This window comes from Chlorocebus sabaeus, unplaced genomic scaffold (genome assembly GCF_047675955.1).
Source record: "Chlorocebus sabaeus isolate Y175 unplaced genomic scaffold, mChlSab1.0.hap1 unalloc_scaffold_392, whole genome shotgun sequence".
In the NCBI taxonomy this organism is placed as follows: Eukaryota; Metazoa; Chordata; class Mammalia; order Primates; family Cercopithecidae; genus Chlorocebus; species Chlorocebus sabaeus.
This window is the reverse complement of record NW_027327695.1, coordinates 219,642-246,314: the sequence shown is the minus strand read 5'-3', so window position 1 is coordinate 246,314 and position 26,673 is coordinate 219,642. Positions and strand designations below refer to the sequence as shown.

General features: G+C 48.3%; 1 protein-coding gene and 1 pseudogene across 17 annotated transcripts; one reads left to right on the top strand and one right to left on the bottom strand.

The window, feature by feature from the left end:
- On the top strand, positions 1-21,263 carry LOC140711245 (presequence protease, mitochondrial-like). 17 transcript variants are annotated; one of them, XM_073014166.1, is made up of 8 exons: positions 4-2,852; positions 5,485-5,563; positions 7,304-7,330; positions 7,913-8,015; positions 8,135-8,224; positions 8,657-8,739; positions 8,943-9,140; positions 20,879-21,109. In XM_073014166.1, the coding sequence occupies exons 1-8, from the start codon at positions 2,811-2,813 to the stop codon at positions 20,947-20,949; spliced, it is 693 nt and encodes a 230-aa protein (XP_072870267.1). In that variant the 5' UTR covers positions 4-2,810; the 3' UTR covers positions 20,950-21,109. The 17 variants fall into 17 exon arrangements, with proteins under 17 accessions (XP_072870270.1, XP_072870269.1, XP_072870281.1 ...); XM_073014170.1 differs by lacking the exon at positions 20,879-21,109 and adding an exon at positions 14,863-15,191; XM_073014165.1 differs by having other exon boundaries at positions 5-2,852; positions 20,876-21,109.
- The window catches only part of LOC140711246 (ATP-dependent 6-phosphofructokinase-like), a 120,270-nt pseudogene continuing 103,033 nt past the window's right edge, over positions 9,437-26,673 (bottom strand).

The window sequence follows — 26,673 nt, the reverse complement described above, 5'->3', positions numbered from 1 at the left end:
GTCCCTAAGGCAGATAGCCCTGATTTGCTCAATGGCCTCATTTGGCATTATTACTTGTTGGTCAACAGTGCTCCAATTTTGACCTATTCCTAATAGTTGATCTGCATCTATGTTAATTGGAGGATTGGCAGTCCTATTTCTTTGGACCTGTACTTGTGCCTCATCAATCCACCAAGTCTTAAATTGTAAAAACTGAAAGGGTGAGAGTGATGATTTTGCCAGAATCTCCCAATCATAAGGAATGAGTCTATGTCCATGAGCAATGGAATCAAATAATGTTCTCATGTAAGGAGAGTTGGGTCCATACTGTTTTACTCCTTCTTTCATTTCTTTTAGCATTTTTATAGAAAAAGACTGATATCTGGCTTCAGCTATGGGAGGCTCTCCCTCTTGGACCCCTTCTCCAGGTGGTCTTGCTTCTAATATTACTGGGAATTGCCATGCCTCAATATCTCCTTGTTTTCTTGCCTCATCAATAATTTTATGTACTGCACTACCCTGTGTACTAGGCGGTGCTGTAGGATTAAGTCTCATGGTGGGCGGCTGAGGATATGGCACCCTGCCCTGTGGCAGTGGAAATGTTCCTGGTTGTCCATACGGATTTTCTGGGGGCTGCCGATACTGCAGCTCGGCTGGCAACCAGTATTGATAGACTACTGGCGGCTGGGATTTATTTTCTACTGGCTGATATTGTGGACACTGTATTTGGATTGGCATTGCCATGCCAGAGACTCTTTTTCTATTTGATCTTCTTTTGGAGTTTGTACTTGTTTAACCTGCATTTGAGGTTGTAAAGTTACAGGCATCTGAGGTGCTGTAAGAGGAGTTGGCCATCGTGGTTTAGATTCTGATGGCTCTGCTAATTCTGGACTCTTTTCTTCTAATTTTAACGTTTCAGGATATACTACCTCCTGTAATTGATTATCATAAACATTTTGCATTGACCGAGCCATTACCAGCTCTGCTACACATTTACAGTGTGAACTTTCCTTTCCTTTCCAGGATTCTATCCCTGCCTCTTTTTCACAATCTACTGCACAGCTTTTAGGGACATCAGAAATTGGAACGCTATCTTCTTCTGTTTGCAATGGTTCTAAAGCTACTTTAATAATGACTCAATCATTCCATACTGTAAGTAGGATGATTTTACCTTCCCTACTTGCTTGTTTTAATTCTTTGCCAATTTTTTCCCAGTCTTTTAGATCTAAAGTTCCCTGTTCTGGAAACCATGGACAAAACTGTTCTATTGTTTGAAATAGCATAATTAGATTTTTGGTAGAGACTTTAACTCCCCCTCTTTTTAAGAGAATTTTAATAAAGCTGTGATAAGAGGCATATTTACTTTCAGTTTGCCCCATTGTTACCCTAGGTTCTTCCGAGTGCACAAGCTTATCGCAAGGCTGACTGTAGACGTACTCGGGAGTCTCTCATCGACTTGTCCTCAATGACCACGCTCTGGTGTACCTTCACCTTAGAGAAAAGCTTCCACGTTGGTCACCAGATGAAGGGGTGGCCTGCCCCTCCACACCTGTGGGTGTTTCTCGTTAGGTGGAACAAGAGACTTGAGAAAAGAAATGAGACACAGAGACAAAGTATAGAGAAAGAAAAAGTGGGCCCAGGGGACTGGCGCTCAGCTTAGAGAGGACCCACACTGGCACCGGTCTCTGAGTTCCCTTAGTATTTATTGATAATTATCTTTACCATCTTAAAGATAAGGGAGTGGCAGGACAATAGGATCATTGTAGGGAGGAAATCAGCAGTAAGACATATGAACAAAAATCTCTGTGACATGAATAAGTTTAAAGGAAAATGCTGTGCCTTGAGATGCATATGCAAACATCTCCATAAACCTTTTAGCAGCATTGTTTCAGCCTATCACATGGGGAGAAACCTTGGACAATACCTAGCTTTTCTAGGCAGAGGTCTCTGCGACTTTGGCCATGTACGTGTCCCTGGGCAGTTGAAATTAAGAGAATAGTGATGACTTTTAACCAGCAAGCTGTCTTCAGGCACTTATTTAACAAAGACACATCCTGCACAGCCCAAAATCCATTAAACCTTGAGTCGCCGCAGCACGTGTCTCTTGCACGGACAAAGTTGGGGGTAGGGTCACAGATTAACAGCATCTCAAATACAGAACAAAATGGAGTCTCTTATGTCTACTTCTTTCTATATAGACACAGTAACAAGCTGATCTCTCTTTCTTTTCCCCACAGAAGTGTTAGTTTTTTATTTGTTCAATCATTTGGAAATGTAAAATCCATTCTTGATTCGCAGGCCACGAGAGCAGGCAGGGACAGGCTGCCCCTTGCCGACCTCTGGAAGGAGCTTAGAGAAGGAAATGACAGGCTGGGCCAGCGCAGCCTCCTCACAGCGAATTCGCTGCAGGAGGGTCCTTCTTAGCAACCACTTCTCATCCTTCATCTTGGCTTCAAATGCAGTTCAGGTGGAGAAAGAGAGAACAGAACTGGCCTCAGCAACAAGAAGGAAGGAGACGCAGGGTCAAGCAGCCCTGTGGACCGATCACACTCAACATTCACACCAAGCGGAGCACAGGCAGGACCAGCCCAGGGGGGCCGAAGTGGAGGCTCTCTGGGGTGGGGGAACTCTGGGTGGGCAAGATTCACAACCTAAAACTCATATAGAAGTTCTACACAGCAGTAGTTACAGAAAACACACACTAAGAAAAGGCCAAAATAAAAATAGGACAGCCACCTTTGACCGCACCTTATCCCTCAGGAACCCACCTTCAAGCCCTGGCAGATGAAGACTCACTTCCTGATGCACTTCCCGGTGAATTATGTGGGCGAATGCATCCGAACTGTCCCCTACACGGACCCAGATCTTGCCAGGTAGGAGGGTGGAGGTTGGGATCTCTCAGGCCTGAGCCTTACAGAAGCAGCTTGTCAAGCCTGTTCGAGTTCACAGGGCATGTTTTAGCACAGGAAGAGTCTGCACTGACTCTGAGTGTTGGACCTGGGGCTTTGTGAGTCTACGAGCAGCCCTCTTTAAACAGCAGAGTCTTTATGAACAAAGGCCCTAACCACAAACTCCTTTCAAAATGCCCCATGTACTCCCCTCATCTCTAGGTGGAAATTGAATGAATTTAGGTTGAGACCTCTGATAAACATGGTAGATTAATCCTTCGTGAGGACAGATGCATGGAACGACAGCAAAGGTAGATCAAGACACAAAGCCACAAGGGAGAGTGGGAGGTGACCCAGGCAGCCATGGGAGCTGCAGGAGAACCTCATGAGCCAGACTGTGGGTGGGTGGGTGGGGGGTGCCTGACCCGGGGCCACAGAGGGACAGGGCTGTGGGGAGAAACCAGGTGGTCCTGCAGAGCCCTGCAGATGGCAGGGCTGGAGGCTGCCTCACAGTCCCTCTGAGGAGTTTGCCTCCCCTGTCTCCCCACCAAGTCAGAAGCTCAGGGAAGGAGGCCCGGGGTTGAGCGGCCGAAGCCACGGCCGAGAGTGAGGGTCAGGCCTGTTCCCAAAGTGGCGTGGGGCGAGGGAGTTTGCAGCCTACGAACTGGCCCTCCAGCCCTTTCTTCCAAAGTGTGGCTGCCCCTCGGCTGTGTTCATCCCATCTGTGGAAACTGGCCAGACCAGGAGGACAGACTCACAGACATACACTTTTGGGGACCTGTCAGTTGGGTGTGGATGACACAGATCTGTGCAAAAATGTTATATCCCGGAAATTCACTTCCTGTATCCTTGTCCCAGGCAGCTACCCCCATGAGGGACTAAACCAAGGAGGAGACCCCCAGGGTCTGGCTCCAACCTCACTGGTCCCAACTGATGGTGCCTCAGCCACCCGAGTGGTAGAGAGGGGAAGGCAGGCTTAGGCCTGGGCAGTCTATCCTGATAGGAGAAGGTGCCGGGCCTCCAGGGTGTACGTGTGTCACAGTAGGACCACAGATGGGGAGGTGTGTAGCCAGGTGGGAGGAAATGTGGGGCTGCAGTGGGGGCCCAGAAAGAGCTCTTCTGTAGAAAAGAGGTGTGTGGTCAGCTGTTTTGTTCATTAATTTCCATATTTGTAGGAGATAAACAGATCTGTCTGCTGTGCCAGCAGAAGAGTGGTCTGTTTCCACCATCCAATAGGAAAATGCAGACAGAAAACGCTAAAAATGTGGAGGTTCCCCCTGGGCCAGGGGGAGTCTAGATCTTTTTTTCCTTGTTTTTTGTATTTTATAATCTTTCAACAGTGAGCATGTGTTTTTAATATACAAGTAATAGAAATTTCTCAAGGAGGAGGATGCATGGATGGATTGAAGGCCATCCCTGCTGGTGCTTGTAGAGGCTCCGTCCCCCAGGGTCTGGCTCCAACCTCGCTGGTCCCAACTGATGACGCCCCAGCCACCCGAGTGGCACTGGGTTTCTCCTGGAGGGCCCACACGAGATGGTCATGACTTCTCCCAGCACAGCCCCTGGGAACATGCCCACTCCTTCCTTGATTTCCCACCTGGCCTATTTGACTCCCTTCATCTGCTTTGGGAAATGGCCCATCTGTGGAAGTGGTGACCCGGGGCTGATCTCGCCACGGGCGCCTTTAAGGAGCCTGTGTCTTTGCTGCAGACGCTACCATCATTGTCTGCCCTGCCTTCTGTCGGAGGAGGATGTGTTCTGGAATCATCTAGAATGTGATGTCACCATTCGCAGTGGAAGGCAGATGAAATCAGCCCCGTTCCTGGAAATGTGATGTATCGGAGAGTGTGTGTTTACTTAAGGGATTCCTATAAAACTCAAAGAGTTTGACTTCAGTTTCCTTTTTTTTTTTGGTATCCTGATGTGAGACATTTAAATATTCATTTGCACATTTGCCTTTACAATAGAAATAACATCTTTCTACTTCACCAGATTTTAAAAATGCCACATATGCATTGGAACAAGTTAAGCAGTGTGGTGCTGGAAGTGTTAGATTCCCTCCCCACCACCACTGCTTTCAACCATGTAATCCAAGACAACTGCTTGAAAATTGTGCTTCCTTGTGCTTTTTAGTTTTTGTTAATTAAAAAGAAAATCTCATGCCTGTAAGCCCAGCACTTTGAAGGCAGGAGGATCACTTGAAGCCAGGTGTTTAAGACCAGCCTGGGCAACGGAACTAGACCCTGCCTCTACAGAAATTGTAAAAAATAGGCGTGGTGGCACGCATCTGTAGGCCCAGCTACTCAGGAGACTGGTGGGAGGATCCCTTGAGCACAGGAGTTCAAGGCTGCAGTGAGCTGTGATTGCCCTTATGCACTCCAGCCTGGCGACAGAGCAAGATCCCGTCTCTTAAAAAACAAGACCAAAAACATGGGACCATAATTTATGTGGCATTATTGTACAACTTGATTTTATTTTCATTTTCACTGAATCCAATAATTACTTCATTGTCTATGTTTTTTAATCAGCCATGGTGTTTTAAACTTGCATTTTTTAATCATTAATTTCAGTCTTAAAATCCTTGCATGTTTGATGACTGCTAAATTCCTACATACAGAAATTCGAGAAAAAGGTGGCGCTTACAGTGGAGGCGCAAAACTCAGCCACAGTGGGGTTTTCACCCTTTACTCTTACAGGTGAGCTTTGCTCTAGTTCACACATTGGGACACACACTGTGTTTTAGTCTCCTACTCATGATTATCAGTGTCATTTTCTTCTACTGCAGTGAACTTTAGACAAAAGTTGTTCTATGTGCTGCTTTTCACTTCTCGAGCACTTAGCCACACCCAGCAATGTCCTTTCTGGTGCAAGGATTGGGGCCAGCAGCGTAAACGGGAAGCATTCTGTCTTTAGTAAACCCTGGCTTAAGCCAGCATATTTTGGCAAAACACGGTAGTGCCTCCATCCATGGTTTTGCCTTCCACGGTTTATTACCCAGTCACCCTTGGTCTGAAAATATTAAATGGAGAATTCCAGATATAAACACTTCCAAAGTTTTAAATTGTACACCATTCTTCTAAGCAGTGGGATGAAAGCTGACACTGTCTACGGTACCTGCCTGTTGGTCACTCAGTAGCCGTCTAGGTCATCAGATACGCTGTGGGTGTCCAAGAGCTTCTGTTCACAGAACGCTTGTTTTACTTAGCATAACTTTTATTACAGTATAATTGTTGTATTTTGTTAATATCTTGCTGCACCTAATCTATAGACTTTTTCATAGGCATAGGAGAAAAACACAGTATCCATAGTGGCTGTCTGAGGTTGCAACCCTGCTCTGGGGGACCTGGGACACAGGCCCCAGGTGAGGGGCGCGATATAGCCTGAGAACATTCTTAGCTCATTTCATTTGGAGGTGCCTGATGTGGATGCAACTGTTAGCTTTCATAAACATAACACCGTTATTCTAAAATAATAAATTCTTGATTGTGTATGGCTTTGCTGCCCAAGAGAACCTGTATTCTGACACTTTTTAAGAAGGAGTTGGCCAGGCATGGTGGCAAGTGCCTGTGGTCCTAGCTACAGGAGGCTAAGGCGGGAGGATCCCTTGAGCCTAGGGAGGTTGAAGCTGCAGTCAGCAGATTGTGCCACCACACGCCAGCCTGGGCGAATGAGAGCCTGGCTCGTGGATGCAGAGATAGATTAGGTAGGTAGGTAGGTAAGCAGGCACGTAGGTAGAGAAGTCGGTAGCCGTTGCCACCCTGCTGAGTTCTCCCATTTGCTGTGCTGGAAGCCACTCTTCTAGACAAGGATGGGGAAGCAGCTCACAACCCCTCTGCAGCTCTGAGTCAGGGTGGAGGGAGGGCTGGGCTCTTTCCATTTACACAAAGGGAAGTCTGGATCAGCCCCCTCAGACTGATTCCTGTACTGCCCTGGGTGTGTCCTTAAGGGAGATTAAAGGAAAACCTTTGTTTGCTTGATTTTTCCATGTGAGTCTTCTGTAATTTCCTCGTAATCTTGACCTGCCCCCACCCTCCACATCTTTCCTCTCCTGATGTCACAGAGAGGTGGATTTAAATCATCTGGGGAGGACTTTATGCAGACAGACCCTGTCTAAGAGGGAGAACGTGTTGAAAGTCTTATGTGATCGGATTTAAACTTCCACTGAGAGTAATTGAGCAATTTGTCAGGGGGCTGTTTGGACTAGATCAGATGTAAAATAGAGCTGTTAACCCATAGAAAATGTTGAACTGTTAAGTCACAGGTTTGTCATAAACTTGTCCTTTGGTAAAATGCTTGCCTATTTATTTCTCTGGGTTTCCTAGGGACCCAAAAACAATAGAGACACTCCAATCTTTTGGGAAGGTTTACTGGGCAAAATCTGGAAAATTCACGCAGCAAGACATTGACGAAGGCAAACTTTGTCTTCTCAACCGTAGATGCTCCTGTCGCTCCTTCATACAAAGGTATTGTGAATGTAACAGTGAGAATCTCAGTCCACAGCCTCGCAGATGACATTGCTGTTTTCCGAGTTCCCTCATGCACAGGCAGGAGCACCAGCTTCTGGCGCCTCTGTCCTTGCCTGTGATACGATTTCCACGTCTGACACCCTAAATATTGGCCTTGGAAACACGCTTCCCGACATCTGGGCGAGAAGAGTGCATCCTGTCATTTCAGTTTTACTGACCTGAGGCCCAGTGGGGCCAACCCACGGCAGTGACTGGGCTCATTCGTGTGGAAGGATGACGTGACCACGGCCCAGGCCTGGCCACATTACACTGTAGAGCCACTTTTGCTCACAGCATTATCAGCCTCACGCGGTCCTGAATGCATCCACGCTGCAGAAGCAGGCCTTGGTAAGAGTCAGCGTGGCTCGTGGGAGCTAGAGGTCAGGGTGTGATCTCTGGGCTGTTAGACATGACCCTGTGGTTGAAACACGTATGTGAAGTAACAGTGAGATGCACCTGTCCCCTCTGGGACACGAGGGCATAGCCCACTGTGCGAGCTCCTGGGTGGCAGCCCCCCTGTGCCTGTGGTTTGTCTTCTAGGAATGGACCACTTCTTGTACGGCCTCTCGGATGAGATGAAGCAGGCCCACAGGGAGCAGCTCTTCACCATCAGCCACAAGAAGCTCCTGGCCATGAGCGATAGGTGAGTGGGGAGTGGGGAGTGGGGAGCGGGGAGTGGGGGAGACAGCGTCCGGGATTGGAGACCTTAACGGCACTGAAGTAGAAGCCAGTCCTCACTGACCTCGCCTGCCTTCCTCTCAGGTACCTCGGCACTGGGAAGAGCACGCATGGCCTGGCCATACTCAGACCCGAGAATCCCAAAATCGCCAAGGACCCATCCTGGATCATCAGGTGAGCGGCCCTGGTGCCCCCAACTGTGCAGGAGCCCCTGAGACAATAGGCCTCTAGAGCTGAATATGAAAAGTCAGAAATGCTACTGCTTTTCCAAGAATATTATATCATTCTTAAAGTGTTGCCAACTGACTGGCAAGTCAATCTTAAGAGCGACCAGGAAGATGTCCATTGAAATAGTCATACACGAAATGCCAAAGATGCACCACGTAGAATTTTCACTTTCTACTGACTGAAAGGCTTGTTTTACCTCATTAGTTCTAGAATATTTAAGAATCTAAAAATAAAGGGCAACTCTGATTTAACCTCTGCTTGAGTCATTATCTTAAGTAGCATTTCGGGCTTTTACTAAAAAACAGAAGTAAAATGAAAAGGTACACAAAGGTGTCCCGTGTCTGCCTGTGCTGATTCATGAAACTCGATTACACCGAGGCCCTGTGGGAGCGTCCTCCTAACAGACGGAAGTTCAACGGGGCGGCCGGATGGAAGCAGTCCTGAGAAGCAGGTGGGCTGGGGTGAGTAAGCGCTCGCTTCGTCTTCACAGAGCCAGAAAGGAGAGCCACCACGCCAGCTCTTCTTGGCCGTTGGACTCTGATTTCCCAAACAGCTTGTTTTTGGGGTCTCCTCTCCCTCCACACAGCTCTCCACCGCCGTTTCTGAGGCACAGCTGTGGTCTCCTGCAACCTAGAGCTAAGAGGCAGAAACGCTGTCCCTACAGGAGGTGGGCCCACGAGGGCAGCAGGGCCGTCACGCCAGCACCCATGTCTACTCTGGCAAGAGTCATCAGAGAATTCCAAATTAGGTCCCAGCAAGGACCGTGGCTTGGACTGGACGAGAAACTGGCTATCAGATTTTTCAAACCCCCACCTTGGTGGTTTTAACATGCAGCTAGGATTGCAATCAAGAGGCCGAGTAGGTAAGATTCATGTGTTCTCTTTTACTTTCTAAGGAGAGCAGGAGCCTGGGGTCAAGGCCCAGGGTCCTGGCCTGCTGCTGTGGTTGGAAACTGACACATGGCAATAAACATGGCATTCCCCTTGGCCTGTGTAAACTACTGGCTTTGTTCTCCTTTTATGACTTGTGCATAGTTCAGTGATCCCTACTGAAAATATTTTTATAATCTTTGCCCACAAAAGTGCTGAGAAAACCATTAGTAGCCACCCATAGATTGAGGTTTTAATCTCCTACTTAAAAAACTAAAACGGAGGACTGTTGGAGTTGTAGGCAAACGTTTAATACACACATCTGAAAGCATGAGACACAGTCCAGACAGCACGCACTGGAGCTGGTGGGGCACACGGTCGGTGACAGGTGCTTGCTTGTTAGGTATTAATGTCAAATACTTTCAGAAAGTGCTGATAAATAACTTAAGTGTTACAAAAACAGATGGTCCACGGTGAGTCCAGGTTGCAGGTACATGCAGGCAGGACTGGGTCAGACGCTCCAGGGCTGGGCTGCACGTGCTCTAGCTGGCCTGAGTCCGACACATCATAGTTGTCCATGTACTTGGCCAGGATCTTCATGAGGGGCCGCAGCTTGAGCCACCACTGTTCTTTGGGAATCCTGTGCCTGTGGAGGGATGGGGGGACAGCAGTGAGGCTGGGAGATGCCACGGCCAGCACAGTGAGCCGTCTTGCCAGAAACACGGGGTTTGTAGGGTCGGCTGAATCAACTAGATAATAAAGCCAATTTCAGGGTCAAATGAAACCATTGCTTTTATATTTCTAAAAATTCTTCCCAAAGACCTAGTGGTGGTTTCTTATTGTTGTTCTTTTGAGACAGAGTCTCGCTCTGTCCCCAGGCTGGAGAGCAGAGGTGCAGTCTCAGCTCACTGCAACCTCTGCCTCCCAGGTTCAGGCGATTTCTCCTGTCTCAGCCTCCTGAGTAGCTGGGACTACAGGTGTACACCACCACACCTGGCTAATTTTTGTTTTTTTAGTAGAGATGGGGTTTCACCATGTGGGCCAGGCTGGTCTTGATCTCTTGACCTTGTGATCCACCCACCTAGGCCTCCCAAAGTGCTGGGATTATAGGTGTGAGCCGCCATGCCTGGCCAAGACCTAGTATTTTTTAACTGAGCTTCAGAAAATCTAGTTCCTCAAACCCCTGAATGAGTTGCCGAAAGCAACAGCAATGGCCATTCTCCTGTCCTGTACTCACGTTGGCTGGGTTTGCTAAGGCAATAAGACCCCAACTTACTCAAAATCCGTTTGCTTCTTCAGCTCTGCCACAGGTTGAAAAATAAGGTTTCTTTTGCTTATTCCCAGCACACAAACGGAATCATCGGTGGTAAATTTTTTTCCTATAAAAGATTTTAAAAAAGATTAACAACACCCTGTCACATGGGCAGGTGGGAGAGCAGAATCATGGGGCGAGATGAGAAGTGAGATTCCTGGCAACCATCCTGAACCTGGCCTGGAAGCCTGGGGGAGGCTGAGAATGGCCAAGAACGGCCGAGAACAGCTGAGAACAACTGCACAGTGTGGCCAGCGCCTGGCCTGGGCAGCTCTGCTCTTGTGGGATCGCCCTGATGGCTTCCTGGAAAGCAGCTTTTGTTTTTCCTCTCAGTGGAGAGAATTTTTCACTAAATAGTGGAATAGAGAAATTACCTTAAGAAATTGATGCCCACGAATACACACACAGAGGAGTGAGAAACATCCATAGCTAAATTAGCAAAAGAAAATCGATGTAGAAAGAATCAGTCAGTTCTTCAAAAAGACAAACCAATTGAAACTGTTCACATCACTGTTTTTTGTAGACTGTCATTCTTCTACGTTGCACATTGGCAGTGATAATGGTTTGCCCTAAAAAAGCACACACCTGGTATGACTGAAGAAAGCTGAGGGGGGTGGGGGCAAGAAAGATGCTGGCACAAACAGCCACTCAGGAATGAGTGGGGACCAGCCACATTGGAACAATTAACAATTGTATTATACAAAATGTCATGTTTTTTAAAACTTTTCAGTTTATCTAAAGATTTGTTAGAATATGTAACTTACAAAACTGATTTAAGGAAAAACATGCATAGTTCTACAAACATGAACAATTCATTCAGCAGCCAAATCTTCCTCAAAACTGGAAGTTCTGACAGATGGAGTTGCAAGGAGGTTGTCCTAACATACATCCAAAAAATAGAAGGCCCCACTTAAACTGTGAGGGAAACTGCGGGCTGATGCTCAAGATCTCCAGAGCAAAAAGCCTGCACAAAAGAACTTCAGGTTGAATCTAGCAGTGATAAAAGAGAACATGTTACCCACGCCCAAGCTGACCTTATCCCAGGAATCCAAGGTTGGTTAAATAGCAACGCTCAGAGACCAGCAGGAGTTAGAACATCACACGCAGCTCAGTACTGGACTGAAGAAGGAACCAGTATACCCTACTTCTCCCCGATAGGACAGCATTTTCACCAAGGCAGACGGCCTCCCTCCGCGGACCCCTTACCTCTGCCCCAGGCCTCCTTGAGTTTCGCAGTGATCCACTCCATAGCTCTGGCAGAGATTTTGGTTCCAAAGTTTCTATCAAATGGAGAGGGTGCCCCACCCTGTTGGTGGTTAGAGTCATATGAAATATCAGTTATACAGTAACACTTTGTTGTTAAATAGAAATGACGATTTCTATTTCACAGAATTCACGTTTTTATTTCTAGGTCTTTATGGATAGCTGGAACAGAAAAAAACACAATCTCTGTTTCCTGTAGCCTGAACTCAGCCTGTTAAGCAAAAGTGTCAAGTGTTCCCCCTGCCCAGTAAGAGGAGGATTTTAATAAATGGAATGAGTCAACTAACAATCTCCAATATTTTAAAATCTTCAATCAGGATTTCATAAACTCATCTGGGGTGGGGATGGGTCGCAGCTTTAAGAATCTGATAAACGTTGTGGATTCTTTAACAAAATCACACATACGCCTCCTATTTCATCATCATTTCAGGGGATTCATCAGCTCTCTGGAATAAATTCACGGGCTCTGGTTTAAAAGTATAAAGAATAGGAGGTTGTGAGGAAGGAGTGTGTGTGAGTTAGGAATGCTGGACCGCTGTGTCCCAGGCTCAGCTCATGACATGTGTGTGCCTGCATGCAGCTCATTCCAGGTCATTCTGATTTGGGGTGAGTGTCAAGTATATTACATGTCTGATAATCCATTTTAAATCTTAGGAAGCTCCAGTTTTTAACTCGATGAAGTGTTTAATTTGAATAAGCATTTCCAAGTAGTGGGGTTGTCACTGTTTTCATGAAAGCTGACAGTTCCCTTAAAATCCCCATTACTCAAACCTCACCAACAAAAGAATCCTAAAGCTGGTGATGTTTGGCATGACTTAAAAGTTTAGATGATTTGGCTGGGCATGGTGGGGATCACGCCTGTAATCCCACCACTTTGGGAGGCTGAGGTGGGCGAATCACCTGAGGTCAGGAGTTTGAGACCAGCCTGGCCAACGCAGTGAAACTCCATCTCTACTGAAAATACAAAAATTAGTTGTGCATGGTGGTGGACACCTGTACTCCCATCTACTCAGAAGGCTGAGGCAGGACAATCTCTTGAACCTGGAAGAGGTGGAGGTTGCAGTGAGCCAAGATTGCGCCACTGCACTCCAGCCTGGGTAACAGAGCAAGACTCTGTCTCAAAAAAAAAAAAAAAAATGTCTCCCAGCTAACTGGGTGTATGCATATACTGCAGATCGTTTTGTTGTATAGTGACAACACACGCGACACATAATGTGACACAACAAACTGACACAGGATGTCGATTTCACCTAAGCCCAGCTAACAGGGAGTGATGAAATCTCGTGCTGTGTTGCTCTTTCCCACCCAGAACGCAAATCATCCCTGTGCCCTAAGTCTCCATGCTGTCTGTGCCTCCTGTCCCTGAGTCACTCAGTAGCCGCCTTGGTTATCAGATGGTTATCAGTACCCACCCCCTCATGTATACAGGGGGCGGGTACTATCCCCAGGTTCAGGCACCCACTGGAGACTTGGGACACATTCCCTGAGGCTAAGAGGGATGACTATTTCCTTCTTCCTTCATAAACATCAGGTGCTAATTAGAGAAATGATTTTAAGATATCTAAAAGAGTAAGACTATAAAGCAAAAATTTTAGTTGTCTAAATGCGGGCAAGTCTGTAGAGCAACACACCACGACTCTGTTCTGCAACTGCTCAGCGTATAGTGCACTCCAGCGGCAAAGAAATTACCACTCATCCAGCCCAAAGTCACAGAGCAGAATCTAAGAACCGCAGTGTTACGGTGACCATAAGATCAGCCCTGGTCTCTCACTCACCTGAGCACAAGGCCCCTCTGGATAGTAGTCTTCATTTTCTGCGTCAGGCGCTCCACATTGGACTGGAAAAGAGCATTTTGTTAATCAGACAATAAACTTCTGCTAAGCACCTACTGTGTGCCAGGTCCTGCAGGGCGGGAAGTGCCAACCACACGTGGTGGTGAGCGTGGCCAAGGAGGCTGCAAGCTCTCACAGCTTGGGTCTCGGGGAGCCTCCCCAGGCGGCGAGAGCACGTCTGCAGCAATGAATGCTGAGCACAGGGCACTGATGTGAGCAGCCCTCACAGCGGCCACTAGAAACGCCTTCCGGAATCAACAGGGTCCCTCTGAAGATGATAATTCCGTGACTGGCCTAGTGCTCATTCATGGCTCTATTGCTCCTTATTTTCATGACGATGTTCTCTCGGCGCTCTCAGAGGAAAAGAGCGACCTGTGGCCTTTCAATGGAATCTCCTATGACGGCCTGATGAACAGTGTCTGATCAGAGAATTTTGTAAACTCTCATCGACACACAGATTTCTTAAGGAACAGATTGTCTTAGAAAAGGGTAACATCCTATATCAGATCATCTTGGGAGGATTACAAGAGGGAGGTAATTCTCTAATGACTCATCCTAAGAAAATGGAGATTTTTACATCTAATCAATCTGTCACTGGGCACGGTGGCAGAATTTCACAAAGTAGGAGCCTGGGCGCAGTCGCTCACGCCTGTAATCCCAGCTCTTTAGGAGGCCAAGGCGGGTAGATTGCCTGAGGTCAAGAGTTTGAGACCAGCCTGGCCAACATGGTGAAACCCCGTCTCTACTAAAAATACAAAAATTAGCCGGACATGGTGGCAGGTGCTGTAGTCCCACCTACTTGGGAGGCTGAGGCAGGAGAATCACTTGAAGCCAGGAGGCTGAAGTTGCAGTGAGCTGAGATTGTGCCACTGCACTCCAGCCTGGGTGACAGAGCAAGCGTCCATCTCAACAACAACAACAACAAATCATAATTTCTCTTCTGAAGCTCTTGCCAGGTTGAATGCTGGTGAGGCAGGATCTTTGGACAGATTTCTGAAATACGGTCATGAGTCACATAACAGGGGGATATGTTCTGAGAAATGCATTGCTAGGTGACTTGAGCCTTGTGCAAACATCCTACAGTGAACTCTCACAAACCCAGGAGGCAGGGCCTGCCACATATCTGTTGTTCCTGACTACAAACCTAAATGTCTGAGACTGTTGAATACTGCAGGCAATTGTGTATCTAAACATGTCTAGATGTAGAAAAGCACAGTTAAAAATATATATATATGTATATAACATATGTTTTTTAATATATATAATCTTTCTATAAAAGATAAATAACAGTGCACCTGTTTGGGGCAGCTCCAATATCATCTTATGGGACCCACCGCTGACAGAAACATCATGATGAAGTGAATGACTCCACAAGTATTTAATATGACATAGTGAAGAAATTCGTGATTCACATGTCACATAATTAGTGACAACGCCAAGGCCCTTTTTACTTGATCTACTTGGCCCAGAAACAAGTAACATCCTAACCTTTTAAAAGACAATGGTGCCGGGTACAGTGGCTCACGCCTGTAATCCCAGCACTTTGGAAGGCCAAGATGGGCAGATCACGAGGTCAGGAGTTCGAGACCAGCCTGACCAACAAGGTGAAACCCCATCTCTATTAAAAATACAAAAATTATCTGGGCATGGTGGCACGTGCCTGTAATCCCAACTACTCGGGAGTCTGAGGCAGGAGAATTGTTGGAACCTGGGAATCGGAGGTTGTAGCGAGCCGGGATCATGCCACTGCATTCCAACCTGGGTTGCAGAGCAATATATAACATTATATATTTATTTATATAACTAACTAAAGACAATTGTTCAAGTTGCATTTTATCTGCCAAGGCCTGTCATCCTGCATGGAGTTTAACTGAACACTGCAGGGTCCAGGCCTGGATTCTGCTGTGCCATCCAAGCAGGGGCAGACCCCGGGCTCGGTGACACTCTTCCCTAAAAGAGCCACAGATGCCAAAAAACCACGGCCGTGTGTGTGTCAGTTTAGAGGCAGACGCAGCATCAGAGGCCTCAAGATTTAAAAGAAGCTGCAGCAAGCTTCAGAGCCAGTTGCAGACGTGGGTGGTGATTGTTAGCGGAGGCGCTCAAATCGTTTGTGACAGAAGTGAGAAAACATTAACTACACAACAGACTACATCAAAAAAACAAGCTCGTGTTTCACACAAGAGACTAGAAGGTGTCCTCAACCAGGCACGTCCGCCTTCACCTGACACATGGGAGAGGCATCTGGGCAATGCGAAGGGCATCAAGCATGGCGTGTTCTGTAGTACCTGTCTCCATGCCCCCTCGAAAAGCAAACCACCCTAGATACGATGTTTCACTCCACAGCACCGAGTGGATCCAAAGGGGACGGTCCCCCTAGGCCAGCCCCCGTCACATACCTGCAGATCCCTGATGTCGAAGGGCTCTTCGAAAATGTATGCGGCATCGGCTCCGGCCGTGAGCCCCCCATGTTGGCCAGGTAGCCACGGTAGCCGCCCATGGACTTGATGAACACGCGCCGCTTGGTTCCGCTGGCGGACTGCTTGATGTGGTCGCAGGTCTGGTCACAGAGATCAGTCACTCCAGCCCAGGGCCAGGGTGCACCCACCATCCCAGAGCTCCCCGACGAGTAAGTGCAGCAAGGGCCCCCACCGCGCCTGAGCATGCGGTCCCAGCATCGCAGAGGTGAAGGGTGTACAGCAGCCGGGATGTGCCCTTGGAGTGGGTGTGAACATGCCCCCAACCCCCCCACCCCACCGTGGCAGCCACCTGGAGATGACCTCAATGACCTGTGGTGGGGGCCTGGCCATCTGCCGCTCCCTTCTCCCAGGACCCATAAGAGGAGACTGAAAAGACGACCCCACAAGCCAGCTCACTCCACGCTGCTCTCTGTCCCTGCTGAAGCAGCTTTCACCAGACACGGACACTGTTAGGTGTGAGCTGAGAAGTTAGGGGGCTCTCACCTACCAGCTTAGTCCATGGGAACAGCTGTGATCTTCTATTTTCTTCCATTAAAGCTCCCTGTGATTTTAGATCTGTGGCCATCTTCCATTCATCAGTGAATGTTACGTTTATAGAAACTCTACTCAAAGGCAGACGGTGGTTCTTAGACCCAGGTGCCTGGGGAGTCTTTCGGATGCATAGGCATCAGGTCCCCAAGTGAAATGTCTGCCATCCGCCCTCCACGAGGACCCAAGCTCAGTGGGGAGAAAAGCAGCAGAGAAATGCATCGGCCACCTTCCCACCCACACACGAGTCCGGGCTGCAGCGCCCTCTCCTGGGACTCTGCAAAACCTCTGCCTGGGCCTCAGCTCCCATCCCGGCACCCTCCAATCTGTTCACACAGACTGGAGACCCATCTATAAAAAACATAAATCTGATCCAGTCATTCAAAACCCTTTGGCTCACTTCAAGTACACGTCAAGACTTTCTCGGGAATCCCTGGCCCCGCCTGCTTCTGATACCAGGTCCCGCTCTAGATCCAGCAACCTCAGGTCCTCCTGGGGCCTCTGGATATGCTGGCTGCTGTGTGCATTCAGGTACAGTGGTGGGCGGGAGAGCAGCCCCCAAAAGAATCCCGGTCCTAATGCCTGGAACCTGAGAACGTTCCCTCATGCGGTGATAAAGGAATCCTGAGGACTATCCAGGTGCGCCCTAAGTGCCACCACTTGCATCAGCAGATGAGGGGTGTAGAGGCCCTGGAGCAGGATGCTGCACACCTACATGGGAGGAGGCGGCACCGGGGAACAAGGCGGGCAAGGCCCGCAGCTCTGGGCACCTGAATGGGCCACGAGGGACTCTCCTGGAGCAAACACTGGCCTCAGTCCATGGCTCCTGCCTTCCAGAACTGTGTGACAGTGAGTATTATTTTCCAGCCCCAGGTGTGTGGTCAGGGTCACAGCAGCCACGGAACACACACAGGCACCTTCCTCAGCTCTGACCAGGAGGGAAATGTCATTTTCTCACGAAAATGCCGCCTGGTTTCTAATGGCAAAGTTCGTCTGTCAGGGGTTCTCGGGGCACCCCATGTCCTCTCTTCATAGAAATCACCCTGGAGTCTCTCCCTGCAGTTAGCTCGTGGTTATTTGACTTGCAGTCCTCACTAGGCTACAAATTCCATGAGGGCAGGAACTGTGGGCTGGACTTCCACCACTGCACCATCAGCAGGACCCGGCCAAGCACCCACAGCAGGCGCTCAAGAAATGCTTGTCTCTGAATGACATAAGCACAGTATTCTCCAGCCAGCCAGCCATCCTGGTCAAGGGCTGATCCTGCAGGATTCCCTAACCGGCCTCCATGGGACTCAGCCAAGAGTAAAAGCATGAAGTGGGGGTGTGGACTTGAGACTGGGGGCCACATGAGAGTCTGTGCACCAAAGTTTGACACCCACTGGGAAATTTTCACTTGAGATCTTCGGATGAAATTTTAAAACACACTTTGTTGAATAAACACAGGCTTCATTAAACCATTCCAACCTATACTTCGTTTCTTTGGCAGATTCTTTTCCTCCCAAAATAATTGGTTGATGTGTTCAAAAGTGAACACGGGCTCTAGTTAGCGGGCCACTTTGCATTGTGTAGAAGCCGAGATGGGGAGAGAAACAGGCAATGGGAAGAATTCCCATCTTTGTGCTTAGGAAGGACAGAGGACAGAAGCCCGTCAAGGGTCCAAAGAGCCCACAACTGCCTTCTTGAAGGGCCAGTGCAGAATTCTGAGGGTGTCACTGTTCCACCTGTACTGGGTTCTCTCTCTAATTGCGATCTAAGACTTAGGATGTCGTAAGGCTTTAAGACTTACCCTTTGTCTTAGAGAATCCCGGGCATGGGAAGGAAAATGTGGGTGGGGCATCAGGACCCCCAGAGCCACAAAGCCTTATGGGTTATTTTTCCAACTGAATCTCCCCCGCAGCCCACCCTGAGGTGGGGAATTACTGTCACTCATTCAAAGAATGACATCAACCACTTAATGACAAAAGAATTCTGCAGGTAAGCAGCTCTCCCAAGAGGCTGATTTGTGCCCGAGCGTGTCTGAGTTCTAGTCCCACCAGGCTGCTGCTGTGGGTGCGTGGAACAGCGCAGCGCTGACACCTGAGCCACGCCCCCGATCGTGTGCTCCTCTGAGTGTAAACACAGTGACAGCTGGGACGGAAGAGTCCGCCTTTACTGGAGCTCAGATACAGCTTTCCTGAACTCTCTCATTACCTAGATGGTGTCTTAAACCTGAATTAGCTTCTAAAAATATCAAGTCCCTCCGGCGGTGCCTCAGGCAATTAGTCAAAGTAGTACTGACAAGAAGAAGGCTGATCCCAAGCATGGCCCTGCCTGCCTGCAGTGTTTCAAGCCTGGACATCTAGAAACTGCTAAAGGAGAGCAAAGCCAGCGATGGCCGGACCCTAACGACATTCAGTGAACAGGAGTCAAGCGCGGGGCCCAAGGAAGTCCATGGAACGAGCCGTTGCCAACCTCTGCAAAGCCAGTAGAGCACCAGGGAACACGACAGGGAGAAGCCCAGGAGAGAGATGGCCCTCAGCTCGAGTGGGAGGCACAGGAGGCTGCAGCTGACCTCACGGCCCCTCTGCTCCCTTCCCTGCACTGGAACTCAGTTCTGAAGGAAGAACCCGGAACAGAACTGCTGTTTTCCGAGGTTCTGTGCCAAGCTGAACTAAGGAGTCTCCAACAGGGCTGGGAGTTTTCATGCAAACTCTGGAGCTGGTTTGGACATGAACATCTAAGGTAAAGGCCAGCGGCTGCTCTCCAGGAGGCACCAGGCGGCCAAGTCACTGATGTAACCCCATGTGCCAAGGGGGCCACTGTCCCATTTGCAGATGAGGACCCTCTCTGGGTCAGCTTATCAGGGACCGGAGGGGGCCACCATGAGGGTGTCAGCACCACGCCCATGACTGGCAGAATCCACTCCTTCCAAAGCACATATTGGTGAAACTGCCTGCCCAGGAGGGCATGATCTCGGCTCTCTTCAGAACCTCTCGTCTCACCAGGAAGGCTGTGGTTCCAGGCAGTGGCCCCCAGTGGGCACGCCTCTGTCCCAGAGCTCGTACGTACCAGGCACTCAAACCCCTTCCTGCAGGCTCCCACAGCTGACCCTGCGGCCTCGCTACTCAACGCAGGCGGGAGAGGCAGTCTCCAGAGAAATGGTGCTCACCACTCCCCTAGTCTAGCAGGGATAGAAACACGACCCCAAGGACTGGATATATCCTCTCACTTTTAATCAATAAAGACAGGTTCTTCCTAAGGCAGAGAAGCTAAAAAATTTACCCTGTTCTGGCCAGTGTGACTGACATAAAGCCAAGCTAGAAAAGGGTGAGGGGGAAATCTGGCTCATTCTTAACACAGAAGAAACACACTGCTAAAATAAATGAAAGAAAGCAATGGGAGGAAATGATGTTTCTTGCATTTGAAACATCAACTTGCTTTGTTCAAGAGGTTTAAGACACACGTAAGCCATGCTCCACACACACGGCCGGCCGTTTCTGAAGTCAGTGTTTCTGGAACAAAAGCCTTGGCCTGCCCAGTGAACATTCACACTGAGCACACTGTCGCGAAGCTGCTTGGCCAGCCAGCAGGGGGCAGGAGAGAGCCGCAGGTGCCATGTGGGGTCCCTGCAAACTGGCCTCACTCCCTCAGTCAAGGGCCTTTGCCTCTTGCCAATCCAGGGGCTTCCTCCAAGGGGAAGCGGCCTCTTCAGCTGCCACCGCACTGACTTCAGAAGGCTTAGCCAATGGGACAATAGATTCAACAGAGTTCCATGTTGTTAAGGGAAACTTCTGTTACCAGGCAACCTTAGTATCATATTCAATGTAAAATAACCAACAAGATCGTTTCCAAACAAACATGCTAGTAGTGCCTTATCCTTCAATGCTGCTTAAACACGGAGAAGAATGAGGAAAAAAGAGCATGGCACTTACTTCTTAAAAAATAACACCTCTTCCAGGTTCCTTTTACCCATATCATAAAGACTTACAACTGGATTCCCTACAGGAAGGTGGAGTGGGGGTGGATCCCCACGCTGACCCAGCCTCCCCCCAGGTCAGTCACCCGCCCCTCACCGCGGGGTTCACAGCTCTCCAGACACTGTCACCTCAACAAAGAAAGGTGGCATCTCTGAGATCTCTTCACAGGGAGCACCCAAACGGGAGCTAGAGAGACAGACACACCCACAACTGCTGTAAAATCCAGAAACGCAATACATATTTAAGGACTTCATTATTAGTTATTTAAAACTTGAAGAACAAAGTGAGCCTGCTTTTAACCTCTCTGCCACAATAACATCGTGTACGTCTGTCTTCTACCGTTTGTTCCTTCTCCAGCAGCTGCCGCCTGGCTGGCCGCCTGCAGAAGAGCCGCCTCCGGTACTCCTGCGAGGCCCTCGGTAAAAGCGTGAGCACCACGATCACATCTCAGGACGCTGCACACTTTAGGGTCGCCCACAGACCGCCATTGCCAATGCCTGGAAGGCACTGAACGGGCCCTCCTGCTCTTTGTAAATGTCACCTCTCGTAAGCTATGTTGTGTTGAAAATTTTTAACTGCAGTCCACACATACTTCTTTGTTTCTGTCTTGTTTTTATCCTAGAGGCATATTATTATGGAAAATTAAGTTTGCAAGTGTGAAGGGTTTTCTGAAAATCGACTTCTAATCCTGGAAGGACCAAAAAAAAAAAAAAAAAACTGCCAGATGTGGTGCTCACGCCTGTAATGTCAGCAGTTTGGGAGGCCGAGGCAGGCAGATCGCTTGAGCCCAGGAGTTTGAGACCAGCCTGGAAAACATGGCAAAACCCTGTCTCTACTAAAATTACAAAAAAAAAAAAAAAAAAAAAAAAAAAAAAGGATTAGCTGGGCGTGGTGACATGTGTCTATTCCCAGCTACTCAGGAAGCTGAGATGGGAGGATCACCTGAGCCCAGGAGGTAAAGGCTGTAGTCAGCCAAGGTTTGCGTCACTGCACTCCAGTTTGGGCGACAGAGTGAGACCACTTCTCAAAAAAAAAAGCAAAAACTGTATAAATCAGTACAGAAGGGAACTGGCTGGGCACGGTGGTGCACGCCTGTAATCTCAGCATTTTGGGAGGTCGAGGTGGGCAGATCACAGCTGAGGTCAGGAGTTTGAGACCAACCTGGCCAATATGGCAAAACCCCATCTCTAATAAAAACACAAAAATTAGCCGGGCATGGTAGTGGGTGCCTGTAATCTTAGCTACTCAGGAGGCTGAGACAGGAGAATCACTTCAACCCTGGAAGCAGAAGTTGCAGTGGGCCGAGATTGCACCACTGCATGCCAGCCTGGGCAACAAGAGCAAGAGTCTACTTCCAAAAATAAAAATAAAATAAAAATAAAATAAAAATACAAAAAAGAGAGCTAATGCTTTTCATTTAAGGGAAGGGAGAAGAACATTCAGTATTTACACATCTCACGCACACATCTGCAGTGGTGCCCTGAAGTATTCAAAGATACACATTCCTACAAACATAGCTCAAAACCACTCACCAAGTTACATGCTAAAAGCACATGCATTGGAAGAATGCTACATTATATTTTTTAAGCATCTGTATCCAATATTTTAGCATACTGTCAATTTTCTCTTCAGGTGCTGTATGCCTAAATTATTACATCTTTAGTCATTCATTTTAGAATTTATGACTTGCTTTAGACAAAAAAATATATTTGAACATAAGCTACTAACTTAATGACTTAGGGGAAAAATTACTACATTAACTTAGAAGTTAAACTTTGCAAACTGAATTTGTTGGACCTCATGTAAGCTAGATCATCAGTTTTTTAAATTGTTGTGTGTTTCCCTTGAGGATGGAAGTCTCTTTTCTCTCATGCACTGTGCACACCACTGCAGCCCGCGTCTCTCGTCCACTGCACCACAGTGCGACCTGCAATTCACACTGTACCACGCCTTCCACACTTTACCTGAAAGTCACTAAGTATAACCAAGGAGGAAATGAAAAGCAGATAAATGACCTCCACCCCCAAATCTAGCATACAAATGTTAAACATTCATCCAAGTAAAACCAAAAACCCCTGTTAGCTCACGATTGTAACTGGTAGAGTTATGTGCATGGCAATTGAAAGTCTCAAGAAAAAGTTTATACAAAAAGACATCTGCAAACATCGACAGTGCAGAGAGGACTTCACTCTGCATCCAGCCTGTCCTGGAAGCCACGGCCAAATGCCAGGTTGTATAGATCCGAAAAGCAGAAAAAAAAACACAAGTGTTGAAATGTGTACAGTCTTAGCAATGTACAACTTCGATGTAGGATGTGCAGAAACCTTGAATTTCCAATCAGAAAACAGGAACATGAGCAAGTTCCCCAGCAGCGCCCACCTTCTGCCTACGCCACGTTTAACAGGAATGCTGGCCACCTCCGGGGGGAGAGGCTTCCTGGTCACATTCGCTCTGGCAGCCGCACAGCTGGCCCTGCCACAAACACCTGTCTAATACTGAAGAACCACCCGCTCCCTGGGCTTTGCTCACTCTAGCCGAGAGAGCGTATTTACAGAGTATATTATCAACTGAGTCCTCGTTCAATGCGTCAAGGTTGTTGAAGGCAGGGCAACCCCATTCCTGGCCCAATTAAGTGAACTGAGCAGAGCAAATGGCCCCAGTTGGATGGCACTCAGTCACGACAGCAGCGGCCACTATTCACAGGGCACTGGCTTCGTGCCTGGAACAGTTCCAAGCATCTTCTTTCTGTCCGAGGAATGTGCACTGCAACCCTGTGGGGCTATTTGCAACGTCCACCAGAGTTCTGAGGCAGCCAAGTCCAGGCTGTCTGTGGGCCTCCCCGTGTGGCCGTTCACATCCCCTGCAGACCAGACCTCACTGCAGGGACTGCAGGGACCGCAGGGACCGTGGGTTCCAGGGCTGCCTTGAGGCACATGCCCCCTTCGCCACCTCTTCCTGGCCCCTGACACCAACCCTTACCACTGCTGCCAACACTTTATTTTCTCATGGCTCCTGAGGGGCCTGTTCTTTCTGCCCTTACCTGCTCTTGGCTTGGAGGACGCCCACATCAACGCCAACGCTCACCTATCCCTACTCCCGCGTCCGGCTTGGAGGACGCCCACATCAATGCCAACGCTCACCTATCCCTACTCCCGCGTCCGGCTTGGAGGGTGCCCACATCAACGCCAACACTCACGTAATCACCACCCCTTCCATGGGACTTCATGCCTAGGAGTCTCAGTATCAGAAAGTCAGATTCCTGTGCTTGTTGGAGAATTTCTTCCCATCATGGAAGTGAAGGAGATACAATTCTAGGTGCCTGCAATAACCTCATTTCCACAGCTAAGCAACTTCAGTAGTAGCACAAAACAAAAAAGTTTTTTTTTTTTAACTTATTTTATACAAGCTAAATATAATTTAATTTTTACATCCACGTTCTCATCAGCTCCCACCTGGTGAGCAGGAGAATAGTAATTTTCAAAGAAACAAATTGTTCCATAATTTCAACACTTAGCATTATCACTATTAAGCAAGAATTATCCCAAAAATACACGATCGTGTTCTCACATTCAAAAATTGATTGTCACACAGTGAAATAGCACTTACTGCAAAGGAATGTTTCTTTTCAGGTTTCTGTTCTGGGGAAAAAAAAAAAAAAGATTTCTGGCAAAGAGATAAACATTAATTATGTAACTATCCAAAATGCGTCCGAGAAAAATAATGTCATCCAATTAGTTCTTTAAAGTGTTACAAATGCAGCTCAGTTTTAATAGTAATTCATCCATAATTATCAAAAGAATCTTTAAAAATCTTAATACTGAAAGAATAACCATAAATGGATACAAAACACAAAGCAGAAGAGTTAACATTTGGGGTAGGTTTTGGCCCATATTTTTAACATATGCATAGTTACTTACTTAGCTGAAGTATATCCCTCTCCTCCTAGGCTCTTCAAGCCTGATTTTCAAACATAGACTGGCTTTTGGTTCATGAAGGCAGCTTTAGAAGATGTCAGGATCGGGCCGGGCGCAGTGGCTCAAGCCTGCAATCTCAGAATTTTAGGAGGCCAAGGTGGGCCGATCACTTGAGGTAAGGAGTTCGAGACCAGCCTGGCCAATATGGCAAAATCCTGCCTATATTAAACATTTTTGTAATTAACCAAGCGTGGTGGCACACACCTATAATCCCAGCTACTCAGGAGGCTGAGGCAGAGAGAACTGCTTGAACCTAGGAAGCGGAGGTTGCAGTGAGCCAAGATGGCACCACTCCCAGGACCCAGTAACACTGGACTAGCAAGATTAATGGGACACGTACGCAGGGTTCAGCTGCAGAAAGTGATGGCACCAAGAATGGTGTGTGCTCAAACCAGTCCCCACCCAGCCAAGCCCCTTCTCCTTTTCCCCACTGGATTCATCAAATCAAATCTCGCTGTCCTTGGCAAACATACCACTAATTTATTTGCTGCCCAGAAGAAAAGCACACTTCAGTTAACATGACACCCCCGCTATGATAGAACAGCCTTAATTCAAATATGACGTGGAGGAACAGAGGGAGGAGGGGTCGAGGGCCGTTCTGGAATCCACAGCTGTTTTCTGGGGAAAGCCTCTGTCCCACCCGAGCCTGACACTCATGCCACACTGTCCCCCGTGGTGTCTGAAAGCTCCATGAAGACAGGGTCACTCTGAGCCCTTCACACCCACAATGCCAAAGAGGAGCAGGTGTTCAGGAAAAGTCTCCTGCTTGTGCTGAAGACAAGAATAATTCCTCGTGGTGCCCGAATGTCAGGAGAAAACAAGGTACCATGTGGACGCCTTCCAGGTGAATTTTGGAATGACTCTACCGAATGCCACTCATCCTTTTTCAGAACAAAACCAATACCAGAAAACATGTGTCGCCAGCAGAGAGATGGTCCCTTTGACGGCTCACAAACACACCTACGTTACACTGAATTTGTCTCAAAAGCCACCCTCTCTGTGCTAATGTAAAAAGTCTCCTTTATTAACCAGTACCCTTTCCCATCTGGTGCTTTTTAACAAGCAAGACAGTCCTGTAACACTCAGGCAGTCTAAAACGTCAAATGGAAGCCTAGAATCCTCTTCCATGCATCTTCACTGCAAAGTATTTTGACTTGAGCCAAATCGTGCTATTCCTACACCTCGATAGACAACTCAGAGCTTCCTATCAAAGAGATGCAGCATGATTTCTGCTAGGCACAGAAACTGGTGGGGTGGGCATGGGGTTGAGGGAACATTATATAGAAAGCACACCCCGATAATCATCTGCATGAGAGCCACACTGGACAGCAAGCCCCGGTCTGCTCAGTCCCTGCACAGTCACAGGTGTGAGGCCTACACAGGGCAGACACCTGGCACTGAACCCCCAAGGTCGTGACCTCTGCCCCTTCTCTGCTGCCCATCAGTTCCAAGCTTCTGGCAACAACGCCCGCTGCCCCCACTGCCTGATCGACTCTTCGTGAAGAGCAAATGTTGCCAGGATAGCTTATGAGTACATGTGCCAGGAAAGCAGCTCCGACTGACATTGAAACCCTGTTCTCGCACCCCTGGCAGCTACCTTGCCCCCGATGTGGACATGCTTACAGGCTCTGTCTCGCAGAGAGCCGAATGCAGACTCAATGTTGAGTCAGAAATACACAAAGAGAGTGATGGTTAGGAACTGCCTGCCTGTCCCCCAAAACACAGGTTGAAATCCTCACCCTCAATGCGATGCTGTCAGGTGGTCTTTGGGAGGTGATGAGTTCCCAAGGCTGGAGCCCCATGAATGGGGTTTGTGCCTCAGAAAGGAGCCCAGCAAATCCGTCACCCTCCCACTGTGTCTGGGTCAGAGAGAAGGTGTGCATGAACCAGGAAGTGGCCCGCACCAGAACCCACCTGTGTGGCACCCTGATCCCGCCTTCCAGCCTCTAGAACTGTGAGAAATTCCTGTTGTTCATAAGCCACTCAGTCAATGGTGTTTCGTTACAGCAGCCTGAGCTGCCTGAGATGACAATGCTTCACCGTTCTACGGAGACGGCTACTCCCCTCTCCCAGAAAGAGGGGTTTAATTAAAATCCCTGTCTCTCCTCGCCGCCACCACAGATCTCATTCCCCCACCCAGTAAGCCAGCAGTCGCTAGGATTAAAGGAAAAGGAGGATCGT

Excerpts from the sequence above, each read along its gene's own strand:
- LOC140711245 (XM_073014165.1), top strand. The coding sequence starts at position 2,811 with ATGCATCCGAACTGTCCCCTACACGGACCCAGATCTTGCCAG. Across the intron at positions 5,564-7,303 it reads TTCACCCTTTACTCTTACAG|ATGCTCCTGTCGCTCCTTCA; the intron begins GTGAGCTTTGCT and ends TCTCAACCGTAG. Across the intron at positions 9,141-20,875 it reads GCAATCAAGAGGCCGAGTAG|CAGCTGCCGCCTGGCTGGCC; the intron begins GTAAGATTCATG and ends TTCCTTCTCCAG.